A 25,234-nucleotide genomic window follows, 5' to 3' on the forward strand; every position below is an offset into this window, starting at 1 on the left:
CACATACTTCACACACATACTTCACATCATTTCTGGTCGGAGTCACGGGTCTCCGACCCTGTGCGACACGTTGGAATCGCATCATCGACACTCTGGCGACGTGCGTCTTTTTTTGGAAAGTCGTACAGCCTTTTCTCATGCGTCTGCAACCTCAAATCTCACAGGGTCGGATAAAGTTGAATTTTCTTATGAGTCTCAGACCTCAAATCTCACAGGGTCGGATAAAGCTGCAAAATGTCAACATTTGCAGAAATGTGAATCAGCCCTTACTCTGCCAATAACAAGGGTAGGACCCCGATGTTGTCATTGTCTCTGCCATCAGTACGAGCTAGCAAACACACACAACTGGCAGTGTGCCCTTTGTACTTTACCTTCAATGAATAAATGAGCCAATCACGTGACACCTCATTTGCATATTAACAATTTCAAGCTCAAGTCATTTGCATACAAACTACTTAAGATATATACGAGAAAGATTTTGTATTTTACATATTTGCATAACTGTCACAGAAACAACCAATAGTTTTCAATATCCTCAAAACTGTAAACCTTCAACTGTTTTAAAAATAAGGTATATATATATATATATATATATATATATATATATATATATATATATATATATATATATATATATATATATATATATAATCTCTTCTACCAACCCAAATGTTAGAAATCTGGTTAGGGATACAACTAAACACATTTTGAAAGATGACCCAAAGCAATGGGCCTCCAGGACACTTTCTGCAATCCTAGCAGTCCGTGGGCTCTCAAAGTACAGGCTGCATTTTGTGCCACGCTGTGTGGTAGAGATGTGGACTAAACATCTGTCTGTCAAACTCTAACTTGGGAACTTGAAATTCAATCCCTAAAAACGAAAGCGTAGTTCTGACCGAAAACACCTTCATTTGTTTATTCACAGTTTTTTTTTCTAATAAAGCTGGCCATCTGGGAATGCAGTTTTGGGGGGTAAACTGTGACACTCCATAGGTCTGTGTTGGGAGTGGGGGGCAAGGAGATGACACACCCTTGTAATATACTACAACCTTTACCCCTCAATACATGCATGGCGAGACACTACTGCTGGTTCATATTGCACAATTAGCTGAATATAACTCTGAATGCAAGCAGGTATGTTTTACATGCTTTTCCAGCTAGCTGCTACATTCACAGTGATTCAATGACAGCCTGCTTTTTCCTTTCTTTCCATAGCTGTAGTGTTTAGAAACTGTTGCCAGAATGATTTAAAAACAAGATTACTAATGCACAATTCTCACTCCACTTCTGTGTGCCGCACACATGCTAGGGACTGGGCAGACCCTTTGGATTTCACATCCCCTTTAAGAAAACCATGAAAAAAAACATTTAAAAATATTAAAAAGCACAATTAATATTATGTGCAAAGTAAAAGCCACAACAGAAATGAAAGGTAAACAATAACACCTTAAAAAGGGAACGCATTTAAGCCACAATAGAACTCTGATCCGCTACAAGATCCATCATTGACACAACCATATCCAGTAGTAAAAATTTTACAGCTGCAGTACTGTTTTGATCCAGCAGAGGGTACCTGTACCTGCTCCGTGAATGAATCTGGATCCATAAACCCCAAAGGTGTTTATTCCAACACTCCCATGCTACCTTTGACATAACTATTGTGTGACTATGAGACAACACAATATTAAAAAATACAGTAGAAATTGTGCATGGATCAGAAAAAAATCGACTTAATCCAGCAGGATTTGCTAGCTAGAGAATAGCACATGATGTTCTAAGTAATAGAAAAACTGCAATTACACAATCTGAAAACCAGATGGCAGTGTATGGTACAGTCTTGCTGCAGCCTAGATCACATTCATCTAGAAAATGTGTGGGGGGGGGGGGGGGGGGGCTGGGGGCAGTAGCAGACAGAAGGTGAATTCTTATTTAGTCTGTTGCTACCTAATTTGGATTTTATATAAGCCATTACCAATTGCCGCGTGCACTACACTTAAAACAAAACTATATATACAGTGCCGAGAAAGTTTATGAACCCCTTAGGATTTTCACATATTTCAAACCTAAAATGTTATTAGATCTTAATCTAAGTCCTAATAGATAAAGCTAACCTGATTAAACAAAATACACAAAAACATGATACTTTTTCAACATTTATTTATCCACAAATGATTCAACATTCAATATCCATGTGTGAAAAAGAATGTGAACCTTTAGATTCAGTAACTGGTGGCACCCCCTTGAGCAGCAATGACTTCAACTAAGCATTTCCTGTAACTGTTGGTCAGTCTCTCACATCAGGTTTGAGGAATTTTTGGCCCATTCCTCCTTACAGAACTGCTTCAACTCGGTGACATTTGAGGGCTTCCTTGCATGGACAGCTCGCTTCAGGTACTGCCACAACATTTTGATGGGGTATAGGTCCGGACATTGACTAGGCCATTCTAAAATGTAGAATTTCTTCTTCTGCAGCCATTCTTTTGTAGATCTGCTTGTATGTTTAGGATCATTGTCTTGCTGCATGACCCACTTTCGGTTCAGCTTCAGCTCACGGATGGATGGCCTGACATTCTCCTCTAGAATCTTCTGATACAATGCAGAATTCATGGTTGTGTCAATGATGGCAAGCCGTCCAGGTCCTGAGGCAGCAAAGCAGCCCCAAACCATCACACTCCCACCACCATGCTTGACGGTTGGGATGAGGTTCTTCTGTTCGAACGCAGTGTTTGGTTTTCGCCAAACATAACGTTTCTCATTGAGGCCAAGAAGATCTACATTTGACTCGTCTGTCCAGAGAATATTGTTCCAGAAGTGGATCCTTGTGGATCATCTATGTGCTCTTTGGCAAACTTCAGACGGGCAGCAATGTTCTTTTTAGAGAGCAGTGGTTTCCTCCTGGCTATCCTTCCATGAACACCATTCTTGTTCAGTCTTTTTCTGGTAGTTGAGTCATGAACACTCACATTAGCCAAGGCGATAGTGGCCTGTAGATCCTTGGATGTTACTCTGGGGTTATTTGTGACTTCCTTGATGATTTTCCGTTTTTTTCTTGGAGAGATTTTGGTAGGACGACCACTACTGGGTAGAATGACTGTGGTCTTGAACTTTCTCCATTTGTAGACCATCTGTCTGACAGTGGATTGGTGGAGCCCCAAATCCTAAGAAATTGTTTTGTAACCCTTTCTAGACTGATGAGCATCAAACTGTCTTTCTGAGGTGCTCAGAGATTTCTTTTGATCATGGCATGATGTGTTTCCACACACCTGTATGGTGAAGACCAAACTCACAAAGTTTCTGATCTTTATATAGGGTGGGGTCTCCCAAACCCACCCCTGAAGATCTAACTAATTATTTAAACCTGATTATTTAAACACCTGATTCTAATTATCCCCTTAATTGAGCTGATAAAACCAGGGGTTCACTTACTTTTTCACATACCCTGAATCTTAATTACTCATTGTTTGTCTAATTCATACATCATTTTGTTTCAAAAGACATGGAATTGGTTAATATAAACCCTATTATTTAAGAAAAACTGGTTTTCATTAAAGAAGGCTATCATGGTAAAACTATGGAATTTCCATAATTACCATTGGGGTTCACAAACTTTTTCTCGGCACTGTATATATGGTTTTTTGTTTTTTTTAAAACCCCATTTACCAGCAAAACTCTCTAAACATCCTTTTCCGTTTATTTTCTCTTTTTTTATATATTTGTTTTGTAAAAACACACAAGATGAGCAGCTTAAAAACAGATTCATTGAAGCATTTAATATAAATAATAAAATCACTGAAATGACAAACAAATTCTACACACACGCGCGCACACACAACTTCATAACACCTGGGGAGGAGCAAGCCAAGTTTGACTTCTGTTTCAGAGCAGAGGGGGTCTGAGAAGAGGATATTATTTTTACCGATATCGTCTATCACCTAGAGGGCCCTCGCGTGATAAACGTCCCTTGTCTAGTCTGCTCTTTGTGCTTGGTGCACTTCAGCACAGCTACCAACCCTTTGCATTCTGTAACGTGCGTCAGTCTCAGGGGCGTGGGTTGTTCCACACCCCCCTTTGCCGTGGCTTCCTCTCGGTTTCTGGATTGCGATTGGTGCGGAGGTGGAGCAGTCCTGCCTCCCCCAGGCGTGTGGGCGGGGACCCGGAGGCTCACTTAGTCCCCCAGGATTATCTTCACAAAGCTGGCTACGTCAGTCTCACTGAAATCGTGGAGGGTGAAAAAGGGATGTTGCTGCCGGGTTCAGAACACAAGAGAGAAAGAACAGTACGTATTATTAGTTTAGCATCTACCGCACAGGAGTTCTGCACAGATTAAAGACGATTTGAATTAGATCAAGTACAGTATGATGTGGGATATGTTAACCAAATGCTCAACACTTATCTACTATTTTCCAACCTCTACAACTGGATCCAGCAATGTTGGACCAGATTCAGCACCGGAGGTATGGGTTATAGGTTTGTAAATGTATTCACATACATTTGCACACAGATCCTAGCTCAAGCACAGCAATGTAAAAACAAACAGACATAGGAAACAGCTTGAACGGCTGTCATTAGAGGAGCAGGTCTGCCCTCTTGTGGCAGTATGAATGAAGTGCCTCACGATCATGATCAGCTGCTCTTGCGCAGGATTTAGCAAATTCCCTAGATCTGTAACTTGAGCACAGCGGCACATACAGTATACAGTTATAATTTTGGTACACACTCCTGCACTGTGGGCTCAATACACTGGTATTCACAGCAAGGGTACTCACCATGAGCTCTGCATATGTTGGCCTCTCTTTGGAATTCTTCTTTAAGCTGAAAAAAAAGTTTTAAATATTGTAAATCCAGAATGGCTTAAAATGCTATGCAACAGGAATCTTTTTTCTATTTCCAGTACAACAAAAGTAAACTAAAAATCAATCCCTTGGGTATACCCAGAACTGCCCCAATAGAGGAGAAGGGTGACAATGCCCCAGTGTCTCTAGCACTGTGTCCTTACTCTGTATCAGGGATGGCAATCAGACTCCTATTGCATAGCAATTTAACCCATTAAAGGTTTTAGTACAAGCTTGATTAGTCCCAGTGTAGGTAAGAAGCTCAGGTGTCTTCTTAAACTCATAGTAAAACCAGGAATTAATCAAACTGCTCTGCAAAAGTAGTATTTTACATGGCATCTATTGCAAAGGCCTGTTTTTACTTTGGGTATAAAACCCCAACATTTGAATAAAGATGCTTCTGGGGGCTTCTGATCACAACAACAGCGTTCAGCCTCCATCCCGTCCTCTGACTAATTTGGGAAAAGTGAGACTCAAGGATGCACGCAGCGCACACACATCCTGTCTTCTGGGGTCTGAAGTGCCTGGAGGGCTCAAAGCAAGACAGAGAACTCCACTCAGTGAGAAAGAGGGCCTGGCAGTTTGACAGGAACCAGCCCTGAGCAGCAAGGTCATGAGGAGGGAAGCTCTATTGGAAGTGCTTACTGGAACGGGACCCAAGCACACAGCTCCGAGCTGGCCTGGTGCAACACACCACCTGCCCCCAATCCCGTACCTCAGCATTTCTCTTACCAGAAAGCCCATTTGAACTTTTTCCCCCTGAGTTTCATTTTATGTAAAAGTTATTCCCGGCAAGGTTGTCTTTGCTCAGAACTAGACCTTGGGTCAATTATAAATGTAACTGTAATTCCTAATTAGTAATAGTTACAATGGAAGTTATACAGTATGTTTCTATACTTATACCTGTGATTAATTGCTTGGTTATTTAGAATAAACAGAGTGAACTTGTTAAATGTGGACGGTAGTTTGTTATTTTTTGTGTCACTGTAATTGTAATTACTGCAGCATAATTGTACCTGTAATTGAAAAAATATCATTGGAATTGGAATTGGAATTTCAGCAAACAATTCTGCTCGAATTATAATTGTAATTATAAATTGTCCCCAGGTCTGCTCAGAACCCGGGCCATTCCCTTGTGCAGGTTTCAGCTCACCATTGGGAGGTGAAATCGGCAAACTCTCCTGAGAACTTGTCGGCTGGGAGCTGTGGGGATGGCTCCTCCACCACCTGCTTCAGCTGCTGGAAGGGCGTGCCCCAGGAATCGTAGGGGAACCTCAAGATGGCCAGCTCAATCTGAGGAGAAGGGAGGGAGAGAGAGAGAGAGAGAGAGAGAGAGAGAGAGAGAGAGAGAGAGAGAGAGAGAGAGAGAGAGAGAGAGAGAGAGAGAGAGAGAGAGAGAGAGAGAGAGAGAGAGAGAGAGAGAGAGAGAGAATCCATCACAGACAGGAGTGCACACACCCTGCAGACAAGCGCTTTGGGTATCGCCTCGTTCAGAGTACCAATGAATTCAATTTGCGGCACTAGCACATTGAAGAAGTCACAAGCCTAAACGTTTGACTTCGGGCCATCTTTTCAAAGCGTTTTCTCCGGTCTTTAATGACCGCCTATTTTTTTTTTTGAGAGGAAAAAAACCTGCATAATTTTGCAACACTACAACCAAACAGCTGAACAACATAACCCAAGTGGTCTTAAGAACTCCAAAGGTGTCTGTCATTTTTGTAACACAAGATGATTTTTTCTGAAATAAAGAATTCATTAAAGAATGAAGGAAAACACTTTGAAAATAAGGCCCCTAGATCTTATAACTGTACCATTGAAACTAGAGGATAAACAGTTCGGTATGGGTGGAGTGTAACATCCCACTGAGACTGCAGAGATGTGAGCATTAGACAGGGATACAGTACCCTCAGCATGGGAGGGGCATAGTGTACACACACAAGGGACTTACCATAGTGATTCCTAAACTCCAGATATCTGATTTCACACTGTAGCCCTTCTGACTGAGCTCAGGGTTTATCCTCTCAGGCTGGAATGAAAAGCACAGGGAGAATTCTTATACCCACAATACTGCAAATTCCAGCAATGAGCTGCACTGGTTTAAAAAACAGTCCTGCTGGTTCAGGAGATTTTGTACTGGATGAGCTGGTGAAGATGGTGAAAAAAAAAAAAAAAAAAAAAAAAGTCACCTATTTGCTGTCTACTCTCATTCTAAAAACAAATTCATTTCCAGTAAACTGTCTGGGATTTATTATACCAGCTCACCAGAATTTTCACCTAGGTGACTTGTGATATTTCCCCCCACAAGCATCTAAACCCTGCTCCACTGAACCAAACCTCTGGTGTGTTACTCCCAGTTCAAAGAAAGCGGGACTCACAGCCATATAGGGCTTACAGCCAGCATCCATCGTCTTGGCAACAGAGTCCACCAAGTAGCCGCTGATCCCGAAATCACACATCTTCACCTGTCCCAGCGTGTTGATCAACACATTGGAGGGCTTGACGTCTGCACAGGAGAGCGAGGAAACGGGGTCAGACTGGCACAGCTGTGAGTGGGGAGGGGCTGCGAAGCTGCCCTGGTGATCAATCAAGCTCTAGCTCATTACAACCCCCACAACTACAGTAAATGAGACACGTATGTGTGAATCAAACCCACTTAAAATCGCTAGACCTGGCAATGGAGCCGCTAATAGAGGCTCACCTCTAGACTTGTAACGATAATAATCAAATTATCTATCTCTAAAAAACTATCTACTTCTAAAAACTTGTCTTGTATATATTAACTTACTGTCAAGAACGTAACCATTGTTGTGGCTTCTAAAAGTCACTGAGAATATGCGTCTGTGAACAAATATAGGATAATGGTGCAGAGATGAAGAGCAACCTGCTTTATTTTATACATATTATTTTGTTTTAAATCAGTCCCCTTTAGCCGTCTGTCTTGAGCGAAACTAATATTTAATACTGCTACATTGTCACGTGCCGCTGTTTCAGAAAAAAGTTTTTTTTACCGTTTCGTTTTGAAGCAATGCACTATCCGCAACCTTTTTCGTTTTTTTTTAAAAGCATTTCAACGAGATAATGATCGATAATCGCCGTTAGAATTTGCACGGTAATCGATGTCAATGTCAGGGTTCGATTTACAACACTACTCACCTCTGTGGATCACAGACAGCCTGCTGTGCAGATGCTCTAAAGCTTTGACGATCTGGAGAGACACGGAAGAAATGGTTAATGCAGTCAACGTGACATTCCAAAACACACAGGGTGTAGTCGTCAGACACTCCATATAGCAGCTCCTATTCTCTGCATGCATAACACACAAACGCAGCGCAATCTGATCCTGAATACAGCTGCAGGTCTAGCAGGTGTTACATCCAGGGCAACATATTGAAAAATATATATTATTACACACAATAAAATCGCACAAATAAAAGATGAGGTTACAATGATGAAAAAATCATTTTTGCTACCAACTTCGCCTGCTAGGATAAAAAGGGTTATATGGAAGTGACGTTTGGGCATATGTGTTGTCATGGAATCAGAATCAAAGCCGGGGGGCCAGACTCACAGAGACTGTGATCTTTCCTAAGATATCCTCAGGAATGGCCATGCCTTTCTCAATCACTTGTTTGTAAAACTTGTCCAGCGAGGTGTCCATCAGCTCCATGCAGATCCACACGTCCCCCTGTGGACAGACACAGAGACTGGATGAAGAGGACAGACAGGTTTGAGATGGGCATGCACAAGTAACAGTGGACTGGACAGACCGGCATTCAAATGAATATAAATTAACATAAAGAACATCAAGTAGGGAATGGCACCTACCATGTGATCATGTGATCATGTTAATGGTTAACAGTAATAGTTTATTAGCTGGCTAAGCAAAGATTTATGTTTAAAAGGAGGTTTGAAAGAGTGGGTGCCCAACTAGGTCTTTAGGGACTTCCAAATGTCCCAGGTGAAGGCAGCTGATTAGCCAACATGGCGACGACTGTGACCAGAGCAGAGCGTAGAAAGCGTCTAGTACTGAGAGTGTGGAGATATTCACACCACTCTCTGGCTCTCTCTCAGCCCCATGCCGTTGTAATGAACTGCTATACCTTGCACTGAAATGTATTTTTATTATGCTTAGCCACTCCCCTAGGAAGTTCCGCCCCTTGTAGCTAGTCTCAGTAGTCAAAAGATCATGAAAGAAGAGAATATGGCAGATAACTCCTAGCAACAGAGTATGTGCGCTCCTGTTATTTTACTTTACTACAGCTTACTAAGTCTGTTTGAAACCATCAGCTTTGTTGCTTGTTATACTTTGCTTCTGCCTGTATGTGTACTCGCTATGATAAGTACTCAGAAGACAGCAACTAGAAAGGCGCTCTGTATAGCCTTCATTCCAGTGAATAAACTCAGCTTGATTGCAGAAACTGTCTCTTGTTATTTCAACGATCCCGAAGGTCCAGCACGACTTACTATGGGGAAAATTCTCCTGAAGTGGAGTCCAGAACGCTACACCGTACCTCTCTGAAGAGCGCCCCATAGAACGTGACAGTGAAATGGCAGTCCACTGTCCGCATGGAGATATCCAGATCCATCAGCAGCCTCTTCTGCTCCTGGCTGTTCACAGTCGCTCGGATCCTCTGTGAGTTCAAACACAAAGCAAAGGCTGTGATGAACCAGCCCACCCACAGAAACTGCCACATCTACTGTGTATGTCTCCGACAGCAGAAAGGCAGCGTGCACAGACCGTCTGGCTCCAGGGGCTTCAGTCTGGCACTGACCTGCAATATTACTGTACTGCATCCCTAAGAAACAACCTACAGATTGAGGGAGATTTGGGGGCATAGAAGGGTAAAGATTGAGGGAGAGTTGGGGGCTGTGTTACAGTAAAGAGGGGGTAGGGGGCTCTGACGGAGGCAGACCCAGGTTCCCACCTTCACTGCCATGATCAGGCCGCTGGGCACGTGTCTCATCTTGTCCACCACTCCGTACGCCCCACGGCCCAGCTCGCTGATCTGCTCCAGGTCATCTGCCTTCATCTCAAAGTTCTGGTGAGGGAAAAAAAAAACAATAGCAAACTACGACCCTAATGCACTGTGGGAGGATTTCAGTCTAGCTCCCATGCTTGACATTCCATCTTCCAACACTTTCACTTTCTTTTCTACCAATTGATTGGAGTTGGAGTTTCTTAATTGTTTTCTTCCGAGGTCTTACCTTCTCCCCAATCGTGACACAGGCTTTGGAGTCCAAGTCTCTGGGTGGTCTGAGAAAGAAAAGGCATGTTTTAAAATTTCAGAATATTCCTATACGCAATCTGTATCCCTCTATACTGTAACAGAGCCCCCAACTCTCCCTCAATCTGTACCCCTTTATACCTCACTGTAACAGAGCCCCCAACTCTCCCTCAATCTGTACCCCTCTATACTGTAACAGAGGCCCCAACCCTCCCTCAATCTGTACCCCTCTATACTGTAACACAGCCCCCAACTCTCCCTCAATCTGTACCCCTCTATACCTTACTGTAACACAGCCCCCAACTCTCCCTCAATTTGTACCCCTCTATACTGTAACACAGCCCCCCACTCTCCCTCAATCTGTACCCCTCTGTACCGTAACACAGCCCACAGCTCCCCCTCAATCTGTACACTATTATAGCTCATCTCAGATCAGGTGTAATGGAGAGCTCTCTTACGCTGCGGTTGCAGACGGCTGCTCAAAGACTTCCTTGGGAAGCGTCAGCCTCTTAGTCTTCTTTTTGCCTTTGGATGAGAACGGGACAGACACACACAGTGAGTCAAAGGCATTCGCTGAAACTTGTGTCTACTTAGAAGGTAGTTTGTTAAAAAAAAATGTTGATGCCTAGTATGTACAACACAAATTTTAAAACTATACACAATTTATATTCCTGTTGCCATTTTACAGTTCAGCAATAAAGTCAGTGCAAAGCGTGGAGATCCTCAGTACGAGTTAAATGCTTGGTTTTCATACACTTGCCTGTAATTTTTAGTGTCAGGAGTGCAGTACACGTTACTGTGCTTAATACCTTACCGCCCGGGTAATCACTCTTCACAGCATGACAGTGACTGTGTCTCATTCGTCTGCATCAAGACTGCCTTGCCCAGACTCTCAAATCACAGGATACATTCTTACCAGGGATCTTAGTCTTCAGCAATAAAAAGAACTAAATTCAAACTCATTGATCTTATTGTTTGGCATCTTTAAAAGCTTGTTCAGTTACAACAACCCACGTCTGGATAACTGAAGAAAACGGCAAGCCACGTATAGACACATGAATGCGCCTTGTTCAGCCTTCACCTCTGTACACCAGAAGCGTTTTTATTGAACAAGTATGTTTACTTAAATTTAAATCTAAATTGCCTGTGTTAATGATTATATATAAGTGTATTGATTTGGTTGTCAATCAAACAACAAAAGCCTTGCATGTTTTTTGCCCCATCCTAAATGTAAAACAAAAATTTCTCCGACAGCATAGAAAATCTGTGTTTTTCTGTTTTATTCCGCAGCGAACTAATTCCTAGGATCTCTGCCTATCACACACAGCTGGAGCGCCCAGACAATAAACTGTGCAACAGGGACTCATGATCCTTCACTGCAGGACACGAATCACCGTACACCAGCAAACTTACTGAGAGCTGCTTGTAATCCACAGTGCTCCTCGGAAGATGAGAACTGACTTATTGTTGGGGCTGAAAACATGTGCATCTATATTATATAACACACAGCCCTGAATTAACATTTCATCTTCGTACTGGTCCTAGAAAGAGGTTGAAGCACATGCATCAGCACGGTTTTTCAATACCTTTTTAAAATCAATTCCCAATTCCAAACACACTTTTCTTTCAAAACTCCACATTTTAGACCTATATAGCAAACAGACAGGTGCACGACAGGTAAGATTTATAGAACAAAAACAAGGTTGCAAACTTTGCAGCCCTCGAACCACCTCCTAACAGCCTGCAGTAAAGGCAGAGAAATCCTGTTTCCAAACAGTGGCATCTCTGGATCTTTCACATGAAGGAACATGCACAGAGTACCAGGAAGAGGAGGGGTTAAAGACAGGGGCTGAGCAATGAAGTTTAGAAATGTATGCAAACCGTCGAGCAGGCAGGCGCAAGCACACACACACACACACACACATGCACACGCACACACACTAACAGCAACATAGGCTCTCAGATATTGTCAGTACCCAATTTTTTTCAGAACGGAAAAATGCATCCCACAAAACTACCAAAACAGAGGAAAACAACACAAACATTTAAACATAGGGGCTTGTAAACATTCTCGGTTTTACTCACGTTAGAATGGTCATCTGTGGTTTCTATTCCTTTCTGCTAATGAAGACCTGGGATAAACAGCTTCAGGCCCAAAGCGGTCTACCAAACATCACATTATAATAACATACGCAGGCATTCTGTATACAGTATGTGTTTGCCGTTCTTTTTATTACCAGGAAATCCTCTATACAAACCAACCCAGAAATACACTTACTGTACAAGCAAGTTTTCATAGAAACAGTTTGTTTTTGTGAAGTATCGCCTGATGGTTTCACTGTTCAATCCATTTGTGTTTGTTTGTTTTAAATAGATTACTTGCACTACCTGCCTTTTACCAGATGTGAACAAGAGAAAGAAAGCAGAGTATCAAACACTACTGTGCAATAACAGCCCTGAAGTGGAACAATCTCTAACTGTAATGGGCTGTGGATTGCAAAGGTTACAGCAGCAGCAATTAAACGTTGTGCAGTTACTAAGAGACAATGAAATTATAACCTAAAAAGGATGGGGGTGTAAAATAAGCAAGTACTTGAGGTTTTGAATGACTAAGGAAGCAGACTTACTGTGTTGCAGGTAATGTAGAAATATTACAGAGTGTTACACCCCCTGGCTTTTTACAACATGCCTAGAAATGGAGAGAAGACGACCATATTGCAGTCATGGCAAACGCATGATGATCAGAAGCCAAATTGGGAATTGCATTGGCCTTGGCTGCAATATTAATACATTTAAATATCAGTGCATATTAGTGAAAGTAATCGAATATGTAACTTAATTGTCGTCAACAAATCGATGCGTTGAGAACACGTCATTATTCAAAAGCAAGAAGCTACGTTTTTTTTTCTTCAAATACAAATAAAAACATGCTTATATGAACAGAATACAGCCTACAGTAAGGGGATGGAAATAAGACTCCTACTGCACACCAGTTTCACCCATTCCAGGTATTAATACCTCTTTGATCAGCCCCAGTGTAATAGGTAACAAGCACAGGTTAGTCCTAATAAATGGATCAAACTGCTATACAATAGGAGTCTTATTTCCATCTCTGCAGTATACGCGAGGTGGGTGGCTCCAAAAAGGGGCACTGAATGGTTAATCCATCAATTACCGTTTCACCGATTTTTCTTTTATAATAAATTAGAAATAAAACTCAGGATTCAAGAGGGTTAATTAGCATCTATCTTGTTTCCGAATCGCTATGATACATTAACAATTTGTTACTACTGCTTCCAAGTTACTACTGCTTTAAAATTATCACAGAGAGCCCCTCAGTCAGCACTGCCTCACCACAGTCCACTACAGTTAGTCAATCTCCCCTCTAATGTACCAGACTGTACTCAGTTACCCCAGCAACACTGTCAAGAAGAAAACAAAGCCCTGCAATATCCAATCCTAACTGCCCTACCACTCAGGCGCCCTGCATTGGCCTGCATCCCCAGCAGTTACAGCTAATCCTGTCCCACTTGGCCAGGTCCCTCCCCTCCCCTCTCTTCCTGGCTACTGCTCTGCTGAGAATTTCAGGAATTCTGAGTATTTTTCAATGGAATTCCACGACTGCTTGGAGGATGATTCAGAGAGAAGAAACTCTTTGAGTTTGTAAACTTGTCAAGACAGCATCTGCCTCCTGAACCAGCCATTCCTGAGCCAAAGTACCCGGCTTCATTTTAGATTCACTTCAAATTCATTTCTGTATTCAAGCTAGTTTCGCAATTGGCGACGATAAAATTAAATATTTTGGCATTAAATTCCAGGGAGCTGAATTGTGCGTGCGTATAAAACTACAGTATTATTACTTCACCGATGCAAAAGAATGTATTTCTAATACAAATGAATGCAAAAACTTAATTCTCTCCCTTGCAGACCCCCGTTGTCTGGCAGTGTGCCTCCAACATCATGTAAAATGAACCTCTGACTCCTGGAATAGCCTTAAACTTGCATTCATGATCGTACAGAAAATCTCTTTCATCTATGATCAAGCATATATGGGGTAAAGCAACTTTAACCTTTGTAATCCACTATATATATATTTTAATAAATTAATGTCTGGTATGGAAACTGTGCTAAAAAAAAACAAAAAAACAGTAGTAAATGAAATTGAAATGTATTGGTGCAAACGTTGGCACAATATAACAGACACGTGCCGGCGTATTTTATTACATTAGAAGTTCTGTCACAAAATGAACAATTTCAATTGGCTGAGTTATGCTTCACTGGGAAAGTGCTGGACATCTGAATGGGGAGCGGAAGGGATTGGGGAATGCTTGCCATGGGTTTTAGGAAAATCTAAAGGGAATAAAGGAGATTAAACTGGGAATCCCCTAAATGAAAGTTACACCGTTGCTGTAAAAGCAACGTTTCTGCAGTCCTTGCTGCAAGCACAACATTTGACCATGTGGTGCATTGATTTCTTATGAAGAAGAGATAGAAAGTACTGCACAGCAGTTCTTTATAGGGGACCCCACATCAACGGAAACAAAATACATGCACAAGCAGAGAAGGAATTCTGCATCTTGTTGGAACAATAAACTTGACAATTTACTGTTATTGCAGCAGTAACCACTATAGCACTGTAACAGGACAAACTCCCTGAAGAAAAGAGATTTAGGCACGGTGCTGTGACAACGGAGTTGGGATTGAGTATCTCAGGGGTAAGAGTGCTGGGCTGCAGCTCGGAAGATAAGGATCAAGCAGAACGGTCCCACTCATGTATCAAGCGAGATCCACATATTACCACATATAATTCTGCAAATCCATCAATACAACACGACATGCACTGTCCCCACACATCCACAACTGAGAATACATCTTCAGTAACATTAAATGACATGAAGTTGGGGATATTATTTATGATTTTCTGGAAGCATGCCTGCCATCAACATTTGATTTCTTACATCCATTGCATCCTGTGTAAACTGCATACAGCAAGGCCCAGGAGTAGCACAGATTCAGTAACAATTTTAAAATATAAACAGGCGCACAATGTCTGTGTTAAATAGTGTTTCTTTAAATAGTAGTGTACTAGGATTTAATGTAATAGGTCATGCATTGTTAAAATACATAGCTTGTGCATGCAATATTTAAATTATATATATATATATATATATATATATATATATATATATATATATATATATATATAATTTAAATATTGCATGCATATATATTACATAGATTTTGTATGCAGCTGAAATAACATGAACCCACTAACTGTGTGGGGCTGACTATCATCTCTCGCAATGAGAGACTAAGAGAATAAATAGGCGTTTCTCCCACCACTTGAAAACAGCCAAAACAAAAACTCCCAAATATTACCACAGCGGTGCGGGTGTAATTACGTGTGCTCTCACCTGCACAACATCCAGTACATTGCTTTGCACTAGTACGAATGAAACCCTCTGTTCCCCTGTTGAGTGTGACATCCAAGCCACACTGACGCAGATGAAGTGACGGACGGATGCCGTCACCTGTTCGTTATTTTCTACCAATTTACACGCACACCACTGTATATTTCAATTCCATTTACTTTTTTTTTTAAATCAGTTTCCATCTCAAACACTCGTGTGTTAATCGATTATTCATACATATACATACATATATATATATATATATATATATATATATATATATATAAAGAAAAGTTTCTCGAGTTATCCCTTCCACACGTACCCTGCTCTGTAAGCGTATGGTCTTCCGTGAGAGATGACATGCTATACTTCAAATTTCACACGTTATATAACAACTTTAATATTAATGCATGCATATTTAAAATTGCTAATATTTCAGGTCTCAGCCGCAATTCCGAAACCGTGTTTTACATTTACAGCAAGGCGGCTATTTTTAGGCTGTTGTTTTTTGCAAAGTCCACCTATTATTTACAGCAAGAACAAGGCGTAAAAGACGAGACGTTTGAACTCAAAACGTTTCATTTCCAGCTGCGCACACAAACGGGCTTTTAAATAAATGCATACAACAATATGTGCGCATTTCTTTTTGTGAGCATCTCGTTTAGCGCAACTATTTATTAAGTGGTCATATTAACAGTCGGTCAGAAATCAGTTTCATGTAGAAAAACAAAGTACCCACCCACCAAACAAACACAAAAAAGTTTCCAAATGCATGATTCACCTTGCAGTTGTATTACCGTACATAAATGATAATTTCATATATGTCAAACAAAGTTGGATTAGTATAATTTGACTGAAGAAATCGTTTGTTTTCACAGCTACTTTAATAGGCTGTAGCATATTATTCTATATAGACAAGCAGGTCGGCTCCCGAAGCATGCAAATAACGTCAATAAATATACAGCTGAACTACTGCTTCATCTTACCAGGAACTCTCGCTGTGTAAAAGGGCACCACCTAAACAGGAAGCTGACCCTTGCAAAAACTCAAACTTCAAAATGCAATAGCAAAGCGTGAGCTGCACCCATGCATGTTGCACGGCATGCAATCCTACTTGCATTAATTAAGAATTGCACAGATCACTGTACTAATCTTACCTCCCTTTGACACAGACATTTCCCCTTTGCTTTGAAGAGGGGGAGGGGAATCACAAGATTTTGCCTTCTCTCTCTCTGTCTCTGTCTCTCTCTGTCTCTCCCTCTCTCTGACTGGAGCTTCAGTGGCAAGCTTTGCAACAAAGATGGAAAAATGCAGGCTCCGATCTTCATGCAACTGGAGGTTTTCCGGGTGTGGGCTGCAGGTCTCCGTGCAGAGAGCGAAAGAAGAAATGCACACCTTGCAAAACAGTCTGGAAAGAGGAATTTTGCAATTGCACTGCAAGGAAAGCTCAGCTGCACTTACATGATGGGCCAAGGCTGGCAGCTGAAAGCTCCAAACTTGGATCGCGGAGAGACTGTGTGAACAGACGTCTTTCCTGCACGTAACGCAAAGCACCATGGGGCATGTAGTTTTTACCAACAAAATAAATACCTTTTCAGAATGTTTTCACACTTACGCGGATAAAATATAGATGTCTAATAATATACAAGTATATTTAGTCAATATACAGTGACCTTACACAGTCATTTCAGAACCCCAGTTCCTGTGATAATACATGCAATTATTTATTTAAAAGTTTTTAAAATAAAAACACGCCGTTTTTATTCTAGATTTTGTTTTTGTGTGATGGTTTAGTTAAGGAGAGGTGGGTTCAGTTTGAGATCTGCTGTTTACATAATGGCTTGTAGTTGAGCGAACGCATGTTTGTGTTTGTGTGTGTGTGTGTGTGTGTGTGTGTGTGTGTGTGTGTGCGTGCGTATCCTGAGTGTGTAATTACATCAAGCACGTACGGCTGGTTTCACAGACCCAGATTTGCATCTTCGTTTACCTTACCTACGTTAACATTGGGTAGTCCAGGACTAGTACTAAGCAGGGTCTGTGAAACCAGCCAGTAAAGTCTGTCAAAGAACTGCATCAAAAATGATCCTTGTTTTTGCACTCATCACGTGGTCTTTTTGCAGCGCTTGTGAGTTCTGTGTCATTGTTGCATTTCGTAGCAAGAATATCAAACATAAAACCTTTATCACATTATAATGCAAGCTATTTTTTAAAGTCAAAAGATTATGTTTGCTATCCATTAGGATTCGTGATTGAATATAATAATTAGATTTTTTTTTTTTAATCTAAAACGTTGTGACTTGAGCCTATCTGTATAACGTGCATATTTTTCACGCAATTCTTCAAGTCAAAATCTCAGTCTACATAAAAAAATAAAACTCCTAAAATTCCATGCAGTAACAATACATTCTTGCAGATCAATTTCAGAAAACATTTCTAGGATGTGCTACACTGAGTATTAAGTCAACCTGAGCTTCCCATTTTTATCAATGGGTGGACAAGTGTAAAATTGTCCTCTTTCATAGGAAACAGAGATGTATCTGTAATGTTTTACACAGAACACTAGATGGCAGCGTTTACTTGAAAAGCGAGCACACAGGGCAAGTGCAGCATATAGCCAGTGTTGACCGGCAAAGACTAGAGCCACTGTTAGTAACACCTTAAGGAGGCAGGGAGGTGTTTGGGGCTAATGTCCCATTGTGGCTTTTAAAAATAGCACACACATTCTCAAATCAATTTACTCCAAATCGTAATTTCTACCTCATCTATAGGTGTGAGCAGCAGCTGACTTGGCCCTGTTTGTCATGGGCCAGCACTGCAGAGATCTGGAGACACATTTAATAACAACACAAAGCAGCACACTGTAGACAGAGACTGAGAAAAACAGCTCTTTATTAACAACACAAAGCAGCACACTGCAGACTGAGCTCTTCGCTGATGAGCAGATAAAGTGTTAACATGCAATAGTAATAATAATAATAATAATAATAATAATAATAATAATAATAATAATAATAATAATAATAATAATACCACATTGCTGTAGCTGTCTAAACCATGTTGTCTTCAGTGGTAATTGCCATCTTGCATGGTCATGTGATCAATGAGTCACATTCTCACAGAATTGCTCCTGGTTGAAAACATGTTTCCTCCTGCTTAACAATGCCTTTGTTATTATCTAGAATATACATCAAACTGGAGAATCCCTTATAGAAGGTTAGCATGGTATTTTTGCACAGTATTTTTGCAATTTTGCAATGCTTTTCCCATGGTTATACTATGCATTTACTTTACCCTGGTTTGCCATGTTTATTAGTATGCTGTACCATACCTCGCTATTCTTTACAGTGCTTAATTATCCTTTACCATGCTCTCTCCTTGTTTTTTTTACACTTTGCTATGCTTTTACTGTGGGAGACTTTTATAAGGGATGGTTATTCTCCCTTGTAAAAAAAAATGTTAGAAATTCAAATGACATTTGGTCTTAGGTCAGCCCGGGTGTCCTCGGCTCACTGTGCACCAGCGACCCCTGTAGTCTGGCTGGGCGCTTGTGGGCTTGCCTGTAAGATGCCCAGAGCTGCGTTGTCCTCCGACGCTGTAGCCCTGAGGTGGCTGCACGGTGAGTCTGCAGTGTGAAAAAAAGCGGTCGGCTTACCGCACACGCATCGGAGGACAGCGTGTGTTCGTCTTCGCCCTCCCGAGGGGTGCCTAATTGGGAGAAAATAGTAATACAAAATAATAATAATTGGCGATTACTAAATTAAAAAAGGGGGCTAGGGAGCAGAAAGGCAGCCGCAGTGCAATTCCAAAACCACTGGTACTGTACAGCGGTGGCGTCTGCGGCTGCATTTGCGTGGGTGAGTGTGTGAGGGGAGGAGCAGGGGGAGGCAGGGGTCACTTCTTGGCCTTGATGAGGGAGTGGTAGATGGGCTTGATGATGATGTGCAGGTGCATGGCGCTCTCGATGAGGTAATCGGAGGCTCGTCGCTGCAGGTCGGCCTGCGCCAGGAAGTCGCCGCTCTCCTCCGTGCTCTGGTGGAAGTTGAAGACGTGGCGTACTACCACCTTGCCCTGCTGGCGCGCCGCCACGATCACCGTCTTCTGGAAGCTGACGCCTGCGAAGTCAACACTGGAGGTGGCCGGGGTGACGATGATCCGGGGGCGCCCTTCCTCCGCCCTCACTGCCTGCATCGCCCCGTGCTCTGCTGTGTACACCGGCCGCAGGCTCACGGGCAGCCAGCGCGGGGAGAACAAGGCGTTCCACATGATCTTTTTGGCGGAATCGTGGCTGCTGGGGCCCAGCTGAGTCTGGAAGCTGGTGCTGCGGTCGTCCCTGGTGGGGTTGTTAATGAGCCAGGGGGAGCCCCAGGCTGGGGAGAGGTAGTTCCGGGGTGTGAACAGGCTGCAGTTGACGTCGAAATACTTGGCGAACTGGAGAGGGGAGGCTGAGTGGAACTGGAAAGCCATGAAAAGCAGGTCCTGGACCGACTCGTGGTACTTGAGCAGGACAGGGGACTGCTTCTGCAAGCGGAAGAGTTGCCCGGGGGGGATCATGGCGTAGCGCACAGACCGCAGCGCGCTCTCGATGGTCGTCCCGCCGGGCTGGTTGTGCCCGATCCAGCTCTCCAGCGCCCCAAAGAGCTCCAGCTCGCTCTGCAGGATCAGGTCGGAGCGCTGGAGCAGGGAGAGCAGCAGGTCATCGCTCACCGCCCTCCACTCCCCGCTCTGGAAGACCGAGGACAGGTTCCAGGACAGGTATTGCAGGCAGCTGTCCCTCAGCCCCACGTCCCCGATATGCATGGCGTAGTCATACCAGCTGACCACGTGGCCCTGCGGGGAGTCGCTGGCCAGGTGTTGGGTCATGTAGTGACTTAGCCCCTCCTGCAGAGCAGACACACGGTATTTACTGGCCAGCTTGTGTAGTGGGATGGCTTGCTCCAGCAAGACTGTGATCTCCCCACAGTACAGATACCTGGAAACAGAGGGCTGTTATTAATGAAAAGTTAGTCCAGCCAACTATTGTGAAATGTTACCAGTGTGAAGTGACTGCAGGTACAGTCTTTCTGCTTCTGCTATTATCTACTGTGCCACTAGATGGCACTCCAGCACCATGGCCAGTATTGTTTTCTTGCTTTTTCACATTTAGGGCACGATATTCCACTGGCCTGTTTATTATACAAGTCTGATAAATAAAAGTAGACGCTCAACAGCCACCTAACCAACCCTTATAAATGTGTAGTATGCTTCAAGTAATTGTTTCGTATACACATAAATAAGGTGCTGAAACAGATGTAGAGAAATAATTGTATTGGGTAAGGAGTATAGTATAGATAGAGCTACCACCCTTTAAAGGGATTGACGCTTACTGGTGAGCTGCATTTATATTATAATACAGAATACAAATGCATCATATAATATGTATTAAACAAAGAATAATTAGCACTGGACATTACAGACGTGCTGTGTATAGGCTGTGTGTCGCTGTGCGTGGAGCTGATAGTACCTGATGAACTTGTCAAAGACAGTGGCGCAGTCGGCTGTCTCTCTCAGGATCAGTCCGCTGGCGTTGCGGTGCTGCAGCAGCCCCTCGAAGACCTCGCTCTGCAGGGAGAGCACCAGCGAGTGTGCCTGGAACACCTTCACCTCATCCGAGTGCAGCGTTTGCACGCGCAGGGCCACGTCGCTGCTGTTCCCGTGAGCCAGCAGAGCCTCCAGCCGCTGCACCAGCATCAGGGAGTGGTTAATTAGGGCCCCACTGCCCTCAGGGAGAGCTTCCACCTTCTGAGCTGCAGGGGGCACAACACAGACACCCTCATATACACATTGTATATATCAAGGATACACTATGAACTTTCATGAAGTACGGAATACATCCGTTCATTAATGTATTGATTTTAAAACAAAAAAACTGTCCTTCACTCACCTTTACAATGGAGTACTGATCAATGGCAATTAACTTCCACATTGAGTGTTTTAAAAGCAGATTGGAAGCTAATGTTCCTGCAGTATGGCAGTAAAAATGTCAGTGTCCTGGATGAGAGGAAAATTCACTTCCAAGTTGATTGGTACTCAATTGCAAAGGTGAGGGAAAGATTGTTTTTCTTGTTTTGAAATCAACACATTAATAAATGGATTTATTTAATACCTGCCGATAAATACTTCTTAAAGGCAATTACGAGTATCAGTACAGCCCTCAAACTGGAGTAAAATACAGTGGACAGTGTAGGCACACTATCTATAATCTGCACGTTTCCATATTCTCTCCCTTAGGTTCCTCATCCCCCCTCTGCATGATCTTCTCTTTTTATTAATATTTGATTCCACAACAATGCAATATTGCTCCAAGTACAGCTGTCAGTTTAACGGAATAGAGTCAGACCTCATTCTGTTTGAAGGTGTTGCTGCAAGACAGAGCTACGGAAATCCACATCTCAGTTCTACTTGAACCTTGTCCATCAAACCAGTAAGGCAAGTCACAAACCACAAACAGTAATGCAGTTCCCAAAAATATACCTCCTTAATGCCTGGGCTGGCAGAGCATGTACAGTACAGTATATATAGAGAATTTATAACCACTTATAAGACATGCATATTGTAAAGTGTTTCTAGGTCTCAATGTGTTAGAAACATTTGTCTAAATATGCAAAGCGGCGATATTAGCTGATCAAAGAAGCAAGACAGACACAGTAGTCCTTTATTACCAGTTGTAGTTGCTGCCCAGCATACAGATCATACTGCACTTAATAAAGGCACTGATGCCTGAAGGGCAAAATCAATTAAAAGCAAATTAGGACCTTGGCACCCCTGTCCTTTAGACCATGTGACCATCAGTTAGCAGCAGGGAGCCACAGTGTGCTAGACAGCTGCATCCCCTCCCCCCTCTTTAAACTGATCAAAAACCAACCAGAACAGACAGGCTCTGCGCCTGCAGTTACTCCAAAGAGATGCAACACTTCATTTCCAAGAGCGGCATGTCTACTTACAGCAGGGGGCGCTGTCCAGTAAAGTGCCGATCTCTCAGAGTGGAAAAGTGATAGAGACACAGCTACGAAATCCCTTTGTCTTTCAGCAGGGTGTGCTGCAGAGCACGCTGATAATTACATTTTCAGAAACTGGAGATGTGCACAAATGTACAGCGTTCATGGACATTATTGTAGCTTCCCCTTTAAGGTGCTACTGGTTATCTTTGAGTGTATTCAACTGCGTACCACTTGGCAGCGGTGCTATTGAAAGAGAATAATAATGAGATCATTGAAAAAGCCAATCAGTGTTTTTCTGTTCTTTCCCTCCTTTGTGGATACGCTCTTTGGAGGGCATTGCAACAGAACCCTAAACAAAATGAATAAACTTCACTGGTTGTAATTAGATAGATAGATAGATAGATAGATAGATTGATAGATAGATAGATAGATAGATAGATAGATTGGCATGCAGTTGAATTCATAAAGCCATAGTACTGTACCTCCACTAGCTGTTAGAATTTGAAAGCAGAAGGCAATGAACAGTACCCCCAATTGGATTCGAGCTGGAATTATTCTCTGAAACATGATGGCCATTTCTCTGTTTTATTTTCTTCTTCCTTCCTTCCTTTCTTTCTTCTAGTTTGTTCTCCTAGCCCCTGAGCGCGGGTCCTGTCTGCTTGCCTTCTTGCCTGGTTGATGCTGGCTTCCCCTTGTGGCTCTCGCTAGTCCCCGACCCTCACTCTTTATGTAAGAAACTGTCCTTCCAGGCAAATCGCAACGCAGCGGACCCATTGATTGGTGGAATCTGGCAAGGCCGTTGCTAAGGCAACCACTTTGATTTTGAGTGTCCCTTTTCAATGTTGTGTCACACTGATCAGCAGCCAGCTTCTGAGTAATGCAGTGAATGGACTCTTTAATGAATGCAATTTATTTAAACATGCAACTCCTAGCAGGATCGTTATTTTTTTTTTTTGTGCATGCAAAATTGTGACTTTGGTCTCAGTACAGGGTAACATTGAAATGTGCTGGATGCACACAGGGCCAAAGAGGGAACTCAGGCATTCAGATAGGGAATACACGCAACTGTTTTTATACAGTGGCTAATGCCTCCAGATTTGCGACACCTCTTTTCTCCTGATAGAAGATTATTTATCCATAGTTCATAAAGTTGCTGGTACAGATATGGTACTGCAATTGATTACCAGTCTGTACTGGTTCTTCACAATTTTTTTAATAGTTTAAAAAAAATATAACCAGCGTGGGGAAGTTAAACCTTTTTTTAAAGGTTTTTTGTTCTGTTTTGTTTTATGGACCAAGTCAATAAACCTTATTTCTGGAGAGAAAACAGGTTTAGGAAAAGGAGAAGTTAATTTCAGACAATATATTTTATGATATAATATACCTGGTACATGTGTTTATTATATCATATATATAAAAAAAACACATATGTATAAAACAATTCTAATCATTCTAATATTTTTTTTAGCTGCAGGCTAAAACATGTCTGAATTATAATGAAGAATCAAAATGTTCATCCCCCACTTCCCTATCTCACTGACCTTAGTAGTAAACAATTTTGAAACTGCTTTACAGTGCTGTTTCCATATGCAATGGTCTCTGAGGTCATATTATACAGTACAGTATATTAGTATGAATAAAGTATGGGAATATATCAAACCGCATGATGAAGTGCGTGATGATAATGACAATAAAGATTGTGGAATATTTTTGCAATGACTGCTGCCTCCACAGAGCAAGCAGGATAAAACGAAATGAAATGAAAACTGGTCTCAGGGTTCTTTGTGAACCTGTGCAGTCTGACATATTCTCCCAGGATTGCAGCACACTTTGAGTTCAATCCACTGTCATGAAATCTCATGAAGAAGTCATTCTCCCCTACACAGGTGTAAAGCAGGAGCCTATATAAAATGTGAATCTCATGAAGTGAAAGCAGGATACAGCATATGAAAGCATTGGGATGCCAAGCAAAGGGGAACCTACTGTAGTTAAAAGCATGATAAAGAACAGGGAAGCATGGGGGAGCAGAGCCAAAAATACACAGTATGATGGGAAATGGTTAGTTTAGCATGCTATAGAGTAGGACAATATTTTTAAAAGCATGATAAATGTCTGACAAAACAACTACCATGGAATAAGGGAAGATGATGGTTGCAGAGGACTGTGATATCTTAAACCCTGAATAAGCACAATGATTCAAAAAGTTAATCGTGGTTGTGTACAAGTTTCGAGCAGAACAATGCACAAGGCTTTCCACATGATGGATTTTTAGCATTAAGTGTATCCTAGCAACCGTAATCGACGCTATTCAGAATTCTGACTGCAGTTGAAACTGGGCTCTGCAATTGTTGGTGCAAACTATCCTGGCTCTGTACAGGGGTTAAGAACGTCGCTTGTGCAACACCCCGCCTCTTTGAGGGTGTGCCCTGCGTCTTTTTTTTTTTTTTTTTTTTTTTTTTTACACGTACCCATTTCCTAATAAAATAGCAACGCTGTTTTTTGAATTCAGGCTGAAAATATACACCCTGGCAAAAGCAAACAAATAAATAAATACATAATCCCATACTGCGGAAGGGAAAGGCATTTCACTTTCTGATAACACATTTTTAGTCTGAGGGTGATGGGTGTTAAATAAATGCATAAATGTAGTTGAACCAGCTAGTGGGAAGATTACAACCCTCATTCCATCAGATCAGATCAATTCTTTGACAACAGATAATAACATCCAATTCACCACTCAGTGCTGTTGGCTGTCCCCAGCTGAGACACAAATCAAATTATTTTCCCTC

The 25,234-nt window shown here is 42.1% G+C and overlaps 2 protein-coding genes across 4 annotated transcripts; both read right to left on the reverse strand.

Moving 5' to 3' along the window:
* Nucleotides 1-3,749: 3,749 nt before the first annotated feature.
* On the reverse strand, nucleotides 3,750-16,998 carry LOC117422947 (dual specificity mitogen-activated protein kinase kinase 6). Of its 3 annotated transcripts, none has more exons than XM_034038202.3 (12): nucleotides 16,626-16,998; nucleotides 10,516-10,582; nucleotides 10,038-10,086; nucleotides 9,758-9,871; nucleotides 9,344-9,463; nucleotides 8,401-8,517; nucleotides 7,986-8,037; nucleotides 7,208-7,335; nucleotides 6,781-6,858; nucleotides 5,986-6,125; nucleotides 4,767-4,812; nucleotides 3,750-4,243 (listed from the first exon to the last, which is right to left on the reverse strand). In XM_034038202.3, the coding sequence occupies exons 1-12, from the start codon at nucleotides 16,642-16,644 to the stop codon at nucleotides 4,166-4,168; spliced, it is 1,008 nt and encodes a 335-aa protein (XP_033894093.1). In that variant the 5' UTR covers nucleotides 16,645-16,998; the 3' UTR covers nucleotides 3,750-4,165. The 3 variants fall into 3 exon arrangements, with proteins under 3 accessions (XP_033894093.1, XP_033894095.1, XP_033894092.1); XM_034038204.3 differs by having other exon boundaries at nucleotides 16,930-16,949; XM_034038201.3 differs by lacking the exon at nucleotides 16,626-16,998 and adding an exon at nucleotides 16,455-16,581.
* A 1,342-nt stretch (nucleotides 16,999-18,340) lies between these two features.
* On the reverse strand, nucleotides 18,341-23,185 carry LOC117422858 (BTB/POZ domain-containing protein 17). The gene is made up of 3 exons (XM_034038060.3): nucleotides 22,928-23,185; nucleotides 20,969-21,251; nucleotides 18,341-20,437 (listed from the first exon to the last, which is right to left on the reverse strand). The coding sequence occupies exons 1-3, from the start codon at nucleotides 23,019-23,021 to the stop codon at nucleotides 19,360-19,362; spliced, it is 1,455 nt and encodes a 484-aa protein (XP_033893951.1). The 5' UTR covers nucleotides 23,022-23,185; the 3' UTR covers nucleotides 18,341-19,359.
* Between the last annotated feature and the right edge of the window lie 2,049 nt (nucleotides 23,186-25,234).

This window comes from Acipenser ruthenus, chromosome 17 (assembly GCF_902713425.1).
Source record: "Acipenser ruthenus chromosome 17, fAciRut3.2 maternal haplotype, whole genome shotgun sequence".
In the NCBI taxonomy this organism is placed as follows: Eukaryota; Metazoa; Chordata; class Actinopteri; order Acipenseriformes; family Acipenseridae; genus Acipenser; species Acipenser ruthenus.

Coding starts and splice junctions, on each gene's coding strand:
- LOC117422858 (XM_034038060.3), bottom strand. CDS start 23,021: ATGGCCATCATGTTTCAGAGAATAATTCCAGCTCGAATCCAATTGGGG. Junction 21,252..22,927: donor AATTCTAACAGCTAGTGGAG/GTACAGTACTAT, acceptor TGCCCCCTGCAG/CTCAGAAGGTGGAAGCTCTC. Junction 20,438..20,968: donor GTCTTTGACAAGTTCATCAG/GTACTATCAGCT, acceptor CTCTGTTTCCAG/GTATCTGTACTGTGGGGAGA.
- LOC117422947 (XM_034038202.3), bottom strand. Junction 9,872..10,037: donor GTGTCACGATTGGGGAGAAG/GTAAGACCTCGG, acceptor TTCCCTCACCAG/AACTTTGAGATGAAGGCAGA. Junction 8,038..8,400: donor TAGGAAAGATCACAGTCTCT/GTGAGTCTGGCC, acceptor GTGTCTCTCCAG/ATCGTCAAAGCTTTAGAGCA.